This window comes from Echinops telfairi, unplaced genomic scaffold (genome assembly GCF_000313985.2).
Source record: "Echinops telfairi isolate 266 unplaced genomic scaffold, ASM31398v2 ScPeMD7_6;HRSCAF=24_1, whole genome shotgun sequence".
Lineage (NCBI taxonomy): Eukaryota > Metazoa > Chordata > Mammalia > Afrosoricida > Tenrecidae > Echinops > Echinops telfairi.
Genome location: NW_022103903.1, coordinates 8,738,448 through 8,751,913, shown reverse-complemented (window position 1 = coordinate 8,751,913; position 13,466 = coordinate 8,738,448). Strand labels below are relative to the sequence as shown.

The following is a 13,466-nucleotide window of genomic DNA, read 5'->3' as shown; positions in this document are numbered from 1 at the left end:
AAGGAACCTCCACATTCTTTCATTAATGGTTCTACTCAGTCTACAGCTTCTAATAAAGAATTTAAAGATGAATAAACATGCCATAAAGGAAAATATTCCTTTCTTTTTCAGATATTAATTTTTGGTTTGATTGTATATAGCACCAAATAGGCTGTGGTACTAAACATTTAATATGAGCATTGAGTGTCGAACTCCATCTTATGTGTATGGAATTACTTCTTTTTGATCCTGAAATAAAACTCTAGTCAGTTTCTACTCAAACCTGCATCCACTGGTTCTTTGCTCTGTGCACATGAATTCACAGTGTTTTCCTGCTTATAAATATAACATTCTATCTCTCGACTCCATTTATCACTGCGAATCTTCATTTTCTTTTTAACTAATTCTCTGAACTTCTCAGTCATACTAATTATTTAATTTCAAATGGAATCGTCTATTTATAATGTATCTCCATTAGACTGTTTCTTTGTCTATAAAAATGCTGCTCACAGAAACCTCTTAATATTTGGGAAATGGTTATGATTTCATATGTAGCGTAAAAAAGTTATAATACAAAATAAGTATAAAGTTGAAAGTCAAGTGTGTAAAGCTATGAAGAAAAAATGAAAGAAGCAAATTATCATGAAGATAGTAGAAGATAGTTTTCTTCTTTCCATATATTCAATTAATAAATTATAGTTTGAAAGTTCCTTGTAAAATACACATATATTTCTATATATATACAGCATGTAAAGGTAGAGAAGGCATTGAAGAGAAAGAGAAGCTAGACAGGATCATTGTGAAAAGTGACGTGGTGAGTAAAACTGCCAGGCAGTATTGGTGGAGAGGATATAGATGGGGATGGGGACAACAGATGTGAAATCTTTGGATGAAAGCTTTGGGACAGCAGCTTCGATTTTTCAGCTATGGAGCTGTAGGAAGATGTAACGAGAAGAGTCACGGTCAAAGCAATGGGAGTAAAGGATCATCTTGGCAGCTGCAGATTGACAATTGATGAGGGGAGGCCAGTATTAAGGTGGGAAGACCAGGGAGGACTTGTGCAGCAGTCAAAATGAGAAATGGCCACATTAACAACGTACTTAAATATCTGTAAGAAATGCTTCTAAAAAGGCACAGTTGAATGAAGAAATACTTCCTTCATGCAGAACAAACTGGCTAGTTGGCAATAAATCACGTGATTCTACAACAGCTTCAGTAGAAGGGAGAGTACTATAAAGTACTGTGTAGTTGAAGATGGTGTTCTCATACAACTTTAGTACTTTGAACATATCAACAAAAGACATAGGAAAGTGAAATAAAACAGCAGATGAATCTTACATAAATGAAGAATTAATTACAGCTCATATTAACAAGATCTATATAAAGAGCCTTGGTATCACTGTTAGATAATTATTGGCTCCTAACTATAAGGTTCAGGAGCCCTGGTGGCATAATGGTTGCGTGTTGGGTTGTTTTCCTCATCGTACTCAGTTCGAAACCACCTGGAGCTCTGTGGGAGAAAGACTGAGTTTTTACCCCCATGAACAGTTATAGCCTTGGATATCCAGAGGGGGCCACTGAGAGTCAACATTAACTTGATGGCAGTGACATTGTTTTGTTTGTTGGTTGGTTAACTATGTTTCAGGTAAACCCACCAGCTGTTCTGCAGGAGAAAGATGAGACAGGATGTTCCTATAAAAATGTGCAGCCTCAGAAACCCCGGATCGGGTCTCTACACTTTGGAATTGATGTGATAACAGTGGGATATTATGAATGAAGATCATTGGTGATGCTCATGGTAAGGAAGTTGGCTGCTCACCAAAGGTTAGTGGCTTGAGTCCACCCAAAGGTGCCTGAGAAGATTGGGATGACAATGTTCTCTTTAAAACAATGAACCATTGACAATTCTGTAGCTCACAGTTGTGCTCTCATACATGAGTACCACGAGTTGGGAATGACTCGAGGTCATTGTTGCTGTGTTATTTTGTTTCAGTTAATCAATTTACTTTTTACATTATGCATAGATAACAGTGACTATCACATTGATACAGCAGAATCACTGCCTGTGCAATGGTGTCTATTCATAGATAGGACAGAAACCCCAGCCTCTAGACCCAGGGTCTTGTTTTCCATTCAATGCACAACAGAACGAGCAAAACTTCTAAGTCAACTCCACATTTTATATCCCAGAAAATCCCAAAATATGTGCCATCCTTTAAGAAATGCGGGGGCTTAAGTGGAGAGGAAATATTTTGAGAATGATGAGGACAATGAATGTACAAATGTGCTTTACACAATTGATGAATGTATGGATTGTGATAAGAGTTGGATGAGCCCCTAATAAAACAAAAACAAAAAAAACACACACAGCATTTTAGTTAAAAAAAGAAATGCGTAGTTTCCTTAAGAAGCATGTCAATATCTATGGATGTCAAGAGTGACCTAGATTATAGTTTTAGAAGTAGCCCAGAGAGTATTATTCAAGATTTTGATTAATAAGGTTTTGTTTAGTTGTATAACAAAAAACTATAGTGTAGCTAAAATAAATAACCAAACCCAAACCAAACTCACTGCCATGGAGCCAATTCTGACTTAGAGCAATCCTGTAGGAGAGGGGAGAACTGCTCCTGTGGGGTTATGAAATTGTAGCTTTGTTTTTGGTAGAAAAAGAATCCGTTTTCTGATTGTAATTCTTTAAGAGAGTAAAAAAACCCCAAAATCTCTTCTTTCCCTCATGGAGTAACTGGTGACTTCAAACTGCTGAACTCAGGGTTAGCAGCCCAACATGTGGCCTCTATGGGACTCCCTTGCTCAATTTATAATGACTTCTCTGCTAACCGAGAGATCAGCTGTACAAAACCCCCAGCTGCTCGACTGGAGGCAAAGATGTCTGCTTCTACAGAGATTACCATATAGATGGATGGCAATGTTTACTTCGGCAGTATGTCCCCAGAAATTAAATATACAGGAAAACTATCATTATTTACTTGCTCGGTACAGGGGACAGAATTCTAGCTCAAGTGAACAGCAGTCTAACTTTAATTGCCAGAACAGAGAGCCATGGACCCCTTGATGAATTCCTGACCTGAACTACTTTACAGACCACAACCCCTTGAATGAAGAGGAGGTAGGGTCCCTCTGAGGGAGGACCCTATTGCACCACTAAAGGCTTACTATTAGTCTGTTTCCCAGCCTTCCCCAAATCAATCTGTGACTTTTTAGAGTGACTGTTCATTGGGGAGAGGGAATTATTAGATCTTTCAGGGATTAGTGGATACTGGCTATGAATTGACATTAATTCCAGCAGGCCCCAAATGTTTAGAAGGTCCACCAGTGGATACATGAGTTTTAGCCCAGGTTTGTACCAGTTAGATTGGGGCTACCTGGAGGTTATTAACGGGGTTGTATATCAGATTAGTCTCATGGTGGGTCCAGTAAGATCCCAAACAAATTCTGGTGTAATTTCCTCAGTTCTAGAATGCATTTTTTTGAGTAGCCGAACTCAGCAATTGGATATACCCCCATTTTAGATTCCTGAAATGGGAAATAGAGACTATTATGGTAGGAAAGGCCAAGTGGAAACTTTTAAAACTTCCTTGCCTAGGAAAATAGTTAAACAAAAGCAATATTACATTCCTGGAGAGACTGTAGAGATAAATGCCATCATTGAGCATTTGAAAGATGCAGGGAGAGGGTGGTGCTCTATCTATAAACCTTTTAAGTTGCTTAATTGACCTGTGCACAAATCAAAGGGATTTTGGAAAATGACAGTAGATTATTGTAAACTTAACCAGGTGGTGATACCAATTGCCCCTGTTTTACAGATGTGGTTTCATTGCTTAAACAAATTAACACTTCTTCTGGTACTGGTATACAACTATTGATCTGGCTAATGACTTTTTCTCAATCCTGGTTTCAAGGAAAACCAGAAACAATTTGCCTCTAGGTGGAAAGAACAGTGATGCACTTTCACAACCCTCCCTCGGATTTACATCACCTCTCCAACACTAGGTCCTAATTTAGTCCTAATTTTGGTTACCTTACCCTTCCAAAAAAATTCATATCAGTCCAATTAATTGATAAAATTGTGCTTATTGGAACTATTAAGGAAGAAGAGTCCATGATTCTGGGATTGCTAGTAAAACATCTGCATGATAGAGGGTGGGGAATTAGCCCAGCACAATTCAGGCACCTTCCAACTCAGTGAAATGTATAGGCATCTGGTGGTATGGCACACATGGAGACATTTCTACCCAATTGAAGAATAACTATTGCACCTGGCCCTCCAACAACTGACAAGGAGAAATATCACCTGGTGAGCCTCTTTGTATTTTGGAGAGAACATATCCTCATTTGAATGTGCCACTTTGCCTATTTATCAAGTAACTTAAAAAGCTTCTAGCTTTAAGTGGGACCCAGAACAAACAGGTTGCAACAGATTCAAGCTGGCGTGCAAGCCACTCTATCACTTGGGTCCTATGACTGAGCTGACCTTGAAGTTTCAATGGTAGATTGAGATGCAGTATAGATTGAGATGCAGTTTGGAGACTTCAGCAGGCTTCTATTGGTTAATCCATGCACAGACCATTAGGAACTTGGAACAAATCATTGTCACCCTCTGCAAACAGCTACTCTCTGCTTGACAAACAGTTTTTGGCCTGTTACTGGGCATTAGAGTGATAGACGTTCCCACTGTAGGCCACCAAGTTACCATACAGGCTGGCTGTTCATTATAAATTGAGTGTTGCCTGACACATATCGTCATGAAGTTTGATATGCACAGTAAGCAGTATCCATCCTTAAATGGAATTAATATACAAGGGTACCCCCAAAAACAAATGGGAAAAAACACCATTGGGCTGAGCTTTCATAGTGTGCATTTTTCTCATGAGATGAGCATCAAACAGCTTGCTCTGAGTTAGTGCACCGAGTGGCATTCCCTGGGAAGGCTCTCTGTGGTCACAGCAAATTTTTTTCGTAAAAGCAGTTTCACTCGAATCTAATTTTTTTTGTGATGGCTGATTGAAGAGAATAGCATGAGTCTGTGAAATTTTGTTTCATGTTCAAGAAAAGCGCTGCAGAAACTGTTGTGATGTTGAACACAGCTTACGAAGACAGCTCTATGGAAAACCTCAGGTGTACAAGTGTTTTTCTCATTTCCACAAAGGTGAAATGTCGATTGATGACAAACCTCCTTCTTGACATCTGTCAACTTTCCAAATGGACAAAATTGTTGACAAAATGTGTGTATCGGTGTTCAAAGACTGACAACAGACTCTTGAAGAGATGGGGACTATTGAAGTTATCTGGACTATTTGGAGCTTGGTTCAGTGAATTTTAAAGGAAGATTGGGAAATGAGAAGGGTCGCTGTGAAATTTGTGCCTCGGGTTCTGACTGACCAGCTAAAAGATTGTCGACTGGAAGCATGCTGTGCTTTGAAAGAACAGCTCTGAAGTGAACCACACTTTCCCCCGTCCCCCCAATATCATTACTGGTGAGGAGATATGGTGCTATTCTTATGACCCTGTAGTCAAACATCAATCATCAAGACAGTGGAAGACGGCATCGTCACCTCGCCCCCCAAAAGTTCGTCAAGTGAAATAAAAAATCAAGATGATGCTCATTTGTTTGTTTTTTTTTAATGTGTGGGAGATAATGCATTTGGTGTTCATTCCACCAGGACAGACTGTTAACTAAGCTTTCTATTTAGAGATTCTGAGAAAATTGCATAACAGTGTGTGACAAAAAAAGGCCTGATTTGTGCCAGATGGGAGACTGATGTTGCCACCATGACATTGCACCTGCTTATGCAGTCATCTCAGTGTGCCAGTTTTTGGCAAGAAGCAGCATGTCTGTCATGCCCCACACACCTTACTTACTTGACCTCACTCTGTGCAACTTCTTTTTGTTTTCGTGAATGCAGAAGGACACAAAAGGACAGCATTTTGATAACATAGAAGAGGTGAAGAAAAAAATGAGGGAGGTGCTGCTAGCCATCCAAAGAGATGAATTTCAAAAATAGAATAGTTTCCAAAAATTGAATCACAGATTTGACAAGTGTATGAAGTGTAATGGGGAGAGTAAAAGGATTGTTTTGCCAAAAACTAAAAAATAAAACTCAATACATAGCTTTGGAAAAAATCCAGTAGGTTTTGGTGGGGCTATGGCATATGACTAGACTAGAGCAGCACCTGAAGACCCAAGTATGCTGCATGAAGAAGTGGCCCAGAGCCTATGGTCTTCATTCCTGTCACAGTAGCATTTTTACCCCAGTCTGCACCTATGGCCTCATGGGGAGATCCTTATGATCAATCAGGTGATTGAGGAAGAGAAAACTCAAGCTTGGTTTACAGATGGTTCTGTATGATATGCAGGTACCGCACAAAAGTGGACAGCAAAGGACTTCTGCCTCTTCCTTGGACCTCCCCAAAGGGCAGTGAAGAAGGGACATTTTCCTAAAGGACAGAACTTAGATCAGTACACCTGTCTGTTCATCTTCCTTGGAAGGATAAATGACCACATGTGAGAATGTACACTGACTCCTTTGGAAGTGGCCAGTGGTTTGTCTGGATGGTCAGGGACTTGGAAGGACTGTGTTTGTAAAATCTGCGACAAGGAGGTGTATGGAGGATTTACCTGGCTAGAACTCTGTGACTGGGCCAAGGAAATGAAGATATTTATATCTCATGTGAATGCTCACCAAAGAGTTACTTCTGCAGTGGAAGATTTAAACAATCAAGTGAATAGGCTGACATGTTCTGTGGTAATCAGTCATCTATATACCCAACGACAATTTTCTAGTCCACTGGGCTCATGAACAAAGTGGACATAATGGCAGAGATGGAGATTATGCACGGATCCAGCAACAGGGACTTCTATTCATCAAACCTCATTTGGAAACACCACTGCCGAATGCCCAATCATCCAGCAGTAAAACCAACACTGAGTTGAGTCCCAGAAATGGAACCAGTCCAGCAACCTGGTGGCAAGTTGGTTACATAGGTCAACTTACATGATGTGAAGAACAGTGTTTTGTTTTTATTAAAATAGATTTACTGTGGATATGAATTTACTTGCCCAGTATATAATACTTCTACAAAAACTAGCATTTGTGGACTTACATTACATTTGATGTCTTCTCCATTAGCATAGTATTCTGCATAGCATTACCTCAGATCAAGGAATTTGAAATTGAAGTATAGCAATGAGCCCATGCTTATAATATCCACTGGTTTCACCATGTTCCCCATTATCCTGCAGCAACTGACTTGGTATACCAATGGAATGATCTTCTAAAGCCACCGTATGGTCCCAGCTAGGTATCAATACCTGTCAGGGTTGGGCATTATTCTTCAGGCGGTTGTAATATCTGACCCAGAGACCAATATATGGTGCTGTGTCTTCAATAGCCAAGATTCATGGGTCCAGCGATATAAAAGTGTCCTGGTTTTGCTTCTCTGGAGAACCTTGCCTAATATAGTTTCATGGTGGAATGAGCAAATTGGAAAAAAATATTCCTTGGTGATACTTTGCTGATCTTTTTCTCACCAATACAGTTTTCAGTCCATTTAAAATGACTTCATATTTCGCCCAGGAGTTCCTTTGTGCTTCAGAAGAATCTATCAAGATGACTCCTTTGAGAAAAACAAACAAACCCATCATAGCCTTCTGATCTGATGTTTCTGCCTTAAATGACCCAGGAAGTCCCCATGGAAACAACTTTGATTGTTGCTGTCACACTAATAAATCTTAGACAAAAGTATTACCGAGTGACCTTGTCTTCAGCTTTCCATGGACTGCAGAGACATGTTTAAAAGTGTGTGGTTTGGAGTACGCCCTTGGATACATGTACCAGAAAGCTAGTAGCAATACATTTTCACTTACCCCAGTGTAGTGTATAGATATGTATAATGTGTATTTTTTAAGATAAAAGGAAAATAGGCAGGAGAAAGTTGAGAGAGAGAGAGAGAGAGAGAGAGAGAGAGAGCAAAGTAGGAAGAGGGGGCAGAGGAAGAGAATGGTGGGAAAGGAAGGATTTTAAAGAATCATGCAACTCACATGCAGGAAAGCCTTTCCTGAGGTAAGGGCAGCTACGAAAGGCCTGACAGAGAAGCAGTACTGACCGACTAGGATTTGAGGGTGGGGAGAGTTCACGTGGAAAAGGAATGACAGAAAAGCATAAGAAACATTGAAAAATTGGCATGATTAGTTGTGATTTGATCCCGTGAAGATTACACGGTAGAAAATCTTGTAAGGCAGTTAATCTCCATTCTTTGAGCATTCAATGAATCAAAACCAACTCAAAAGATCATAATAGCAGTGGTGGTTCCAGGAAACAGTGAACTAGAGAAGTAAAAGTAGGTGGGGAAAATAAATTGGTGTGTCATGTCATGAAAGGTTACCTTTGGAGATAGCAGGTCTTGTCAATCAGCGGAGGGCCTTAAAGAGGGATTCTAAGGCTCCCATCAATGCTTCTTTAATGTTTCATTCTCAAAGACTTTCTATCTCCTTTATGCAGTGGGCGTTTCCTACTTCATTGTAGCTCATTTTCTTCTAGCACTAACTATTGCTCTCCTGGTTCACTGACCTGTGTAATGGATGTCAAGTATTATTGACTTTGTCGTGGTAAAAAGGAAGACCCTCAAAGAGATGGGCTGACAAGGTGTCTGCAACCATGAGCTGAAACCTAACAACTGTGAAGGCGTCACAGAACTGGGCAGAGTTTTGTACTATTGTACGAAAGGTGACACTGAATCAGAACCAACTCCATGGCACCTAACAACATTATCCAAACTAAATCAAGAAGGAATTTTTCCTTTATTTAGTAATTTCACAATATATATCTCTCCTGTTCTTGTTATTGTCCTCCTTTTCATTGTTCCTCCATTTTACCACAAAAAAATCACCAACATTCATAATTATGGGATTTATTAGTGAAGTTTGTTAATCATAGTTAGAAATCCTCAGGGCAATTCTATAGTTAGGACAGGCTCTTCCTTGCTGTGCCCACAGGCAGGCCTCTCTGATCTTTGGCCACTCAGCCAAGTGATTCCATTATCCTTGATCTTTTGTAGGCAGCGTTAAAAAACTCTTCTAGCACAATCAATAAATACTCAGAAAACATGCCATTCAGCCACAAGTCTCAGCTGGAAGACACTCAGCTCTAGCTTCATGGACCAGCAAACATAACTCCCTCAATTAAGGGCCTGAAGGTATTCCACTCCCAAAGTTCCTAAAAACACACAGCTATGTTCACCCACAGTGTCGTCTCATGTTCTGCTTCTTGGTTCTGCTGCTTCCACTTCCTGACTGCTGCTTCTCCGGTGGGTGTGAGAGGGGTCTGTCTCTTAAGTTGAGGAGGCTCAACAATCAGAGTCCAAAGGGCACACTCTGCTCCCTGATCTCCTCCTGGTATGCTAGTGATATCGTCCCTCCCCATTCTCGCTTCTAATGGCTCATTTTATACCCAGCTGGATGACAAAATTCATTATTCCCCATGTTAGAGTTCCATGTTTTTGCAGTCACAATTATCCATGCTAGCAATCACTCAAATTTGAATCTACAGTTCTGTCAAATTCATTCCCAGCTTCTGTGACCTAGACTCATCAGAAAAACAGGAACTATACCCAGTCTGAGTGTTTGGTAGGAATGACAATGGCTTAGGTGAAGAGTGACTTCCTTGTCTTAGGCAGTAGCCTTGGGACCAATGTTGAAGTCTATTCTCCTTTCCCTTGGTGTAGCCACTCAAAGAACTTTAAAAAAAAATGACTTGCATCTTTCTAGGATGCCCAAACTGCCCTTTTTGACGTGGGTACATCCAGAGCATAGGATTGGGGGCAGGTGGAGAGAGTTCAATTGAGACAATGAAGCAATCCCTTCAAAGTATATCTAATTATATTACAGATGTGTTGAGAAACAATTGCTTCAAAATATGACAGTTTTGTTTAGTAGTTTTATACACATCCACATGGAAACATTTATAAGAATTAGTAATTACTTATGAAAAGACAAAATTTCATGTGGTTTGGGACTTAAAAGAAGACTCTATTCCAATATGAGCCACAAAGTAAAGTCCAATCAATAACACTCCCTGGCTAACTGAATCACAGTCTTGAGTGATGATGTGTGTAGAGGTGGCTTTATAAACATTTCTACTGAGGATCCTGATAATGCACTTCCTCTCCTTTCTCATGGAGAAGTAGTACCTAACAGACATGGCCAAAGGCACTAGACCTGATGGTATAAAATACCGCCAGCAGGCCTCATGCATGATGTAAATAAATTATATGTTTCTTATGATCTGTGTGGTATACGTAAGAGAAGAAGAGATAAAATCATGTTAATCTCTAAAGGTTGAATAACCTTTCAGATTTTTAATATTATAAGAATCTATTATATGTTTCCAAACTAGAAAAAAATACATTTAAACCCACACACTGAAGATTTTAAAAGTTTGTGGAAAAATTAAAATAAAAGATCTAAGATATTTTCTATTATCATTTTCAAATATCACTTCACCTAATTTATTACTTTTAAAGCATCTCCAAATAGCTATAAAGGAATCAAAATAACTCTATTATGAACCATAAAGCTTATAGCTGCCTCCTGTAAATTATTTTTAGAGACGGCATATTTTCTTGTTTGCTAATACGGTAGCATGTCTCTGAATGAACACTGACTTCTGCATGTCTCGTGTCCTTTTATGATGAATTATGCAGAAGCTCCATACCAGAACTATGCTAAGGTGCTAAAAGTTCATGTCGATGAGTTGTTTGTGACTCATACAGATGCAGTGGACAAATGTCTTGTTTTCCCCTTTACTCTTAAGTCCAATATTTTGTGTAGAATAAATACCATCAATACACAAGGGGCTAAATTGAAAACCAATTTCTCAGATAAAAAGAAGAAGAAGAAAGAAAGAGAGTATCCATCTTTCAAGGACACAGCTGGGTAGAATTTCAGAGTAACTTGCTGTGCAAGTTACGCCTGCAAATCTCATTAACAGTAATGGAATTTTGAATGTAACAACTAGCACATTGATTTGAACATTTCCCAATATGTACATTTTATTTTTAGAAAAGTATTTCCCTCAGTGCAGGGAGAATTCAGACGCCTTTTATTTCTAGCAAATCTGACATTACATATGTGTGTTTTTAGGAACACAAAATTATAGAAAATACTTAGAGATTTTTACTAAAGGTTTAACAGAGAATGTAATAGACAGCAAAAACAATCAGAAAACAACTACCATGGTCTCTCTCTTCTCTGAGTGACCTATTATTATAAAGTCTAATATGTACTGTAAAAAACTATTTTTCTGTGAGAATGTATTTATAACAGAATGTGAAGAAAGTTTAGGGGGCAGTAAATTTGTAAAGGTCATCTACAAAATTACAAAGGTAAAAAATGAATACGGGCCTTGCTCAGATGTCTCTCAACAAGGTCACAGAAAGCCCAAAGCTTTGTGTCACCAACTGATCGTTGCAAAGAAAGGGGACCTACCTTTTTAGTCATGCCCCCCTCCAAATTTTTTTTAAAAAATGAAAGCATGCAATTTAATATCCCAAAATAATAATTATGCCTGAGATGAGGCTGGGAATCAATTCTCAGTATTTTGATTTTTCTCCCTCACATTTCATCGATGTGGGCGGGTGATTTCTGGAATTACGGCTGTTTTCTGATTCTCTCCTGCAGCGATGCATAGATATAAGTTATGTTCAATGGGATGTAAGTAGAAATGTTGCGTGGCAACGTATGGATAAACAGGGAGAAATCCCTACCCCTTCTAGTATTATTTCTTTTATGTGATTCTTTAAACCTAACGTGATGGTATTTAATTCACATACATTTTATTATTCTTTCCCTCTGTTATGTTCCAATTAGGAGGGATATTTTATTCCATGTTCGACATTATGACTGATTGCAGTAAAGTGCAAATGTGTTTGTTCATATTGCTGGCACACCTACATTTTAAGCCTGTTTTTACTCTTCTAACTCCAACTTAAATTTATATTCACTAAATTGATATATTTGAGTAAAATAAGGACAAAGCAGAAGAGAGCCAGGTTGGAATGAACAACTATACAAAAGGAATTCAAACAGTGCCTATTATTTTCAGGTAGAAACGCCCAAACATAAACATAAGAATAAGATCAAGTCAGAACATTCGTAGTATACTGATTTAATAACATTTTTTAGAGTGTTTCTCTCAAGATGAAATCTACCTCTGTTTTGAATTCCAACTAAAAATCTCAATATGTGAACAGGAGCCCGAACCACTTGATGACCTAAGCTATTTCGCCCCAGTGTATTTTTAGTTCCTACCCTCAGAGTGGACTTTTATTAGGTTTGATTATATGTGAATTGGTTAATTTAGATTTTATGCACCTCAGTTCTTTCTATGCCCCGAACTATGAATTAATATAATATTTCTATCATTTTTAATATGTTTTCTTGGCAAAATGTAAAAATGTTGATACATTTTAAAACATTCATGCAAAAGTAGTAATCAAAAGTAATAAGATAATATATGACACTGACAAGTTAAATTAAAATTGGCCAGTGGGATTTATCTAGGGTGAAAGTACTGCTACATTGAAAAGCCCTCTCATATTTTGAAATGTTTATTTTCAAATTAATGGATTATATACTTAAACCTCTGATTTGAATAAAACCAAACTAAATATTGAAGCATCAGGCATATACACATTTGAAACATGCTACTGGAAATAAAATAGAGTGTGTTATAAATGTGCCTCTATTTTAGACAGAAACTTAGTAATTAGGAATAATTTAGTGTCTAGGAAACGTCCCAGCTACGTCTCTACAAGGCGTCTTTCACCGATCACGGTGAGCACCTAAATGTTTCCTGGACAAAACGACCTCAATATGCACACAAAAAGTACAATTTATTATTTTTTTCAGGTTCATAATTATCATCAGCTTTTTTTTTAGTTTCCTCTGAGTGTGGCAAAGCGGCAATGATCAGCATCGCTAGCTGCCATTTAGATGTCCAATGCTAAATTAACTTTCTCTGATTTATGTTCATTGCTTTATTTGTGCCCTAGCTCATCTGTTCTTACAAGCTGCTCTGTTGTGCTCCGACCAGCAAAATATGTGACAATACCAACCTGGTGTTAATTTACTGACCTCTCTGCAGCCAACAAACCACTTCCCAATTTAAGTATCTCCCTACCCAGCGTTGTTTTCCTACCTCCCTTTGTCTCGAAGTGAACACTGCCAAGCCAATACTATATCCAGAGTAATTAAAAAACAAATAAAGCAACTCAACTTTACACTTTCCCATCTGTTGGTCTGTGCAAGTTTGCATCCTTCCACACTCTGGTTAGATCTATACAATTTCCACTTGATTACTATACTTAGTCCATCAAGAGCTGTGGTTCTCAACCTCCCTAATGCCGCAACTCTTTAATACAGTTCCTCATGTTGTAGTGACCCCAACTATAAAATTATTTTTGTTGCTCTG

At 38.5% G+C, this 13,466-nt stretch overlaps 1 protein-coding gene across 1 annotated transcript in view; it reads right to left on the bottom strand.

Moving 5' to 3' along the window:
* Positions 1-9,419, bottom strand: part of CADM2 (cell adhesion molecule 2) — a 368,234-nt gene extending 358,815 nt beyond the window's left edge. The window contains exon 1 of the mRNA XM_045286248.1: positions 9,241-9,419. Coding sequence (XP_045142183.1) covers positions 9,241-9,419 — 179 coding nt within the window. The remainder of the gene's footprint in view (positions 1-9,240) is intronic.
* Positions 9,420-13,466: the final 4,047 nt, after the last annotated feature.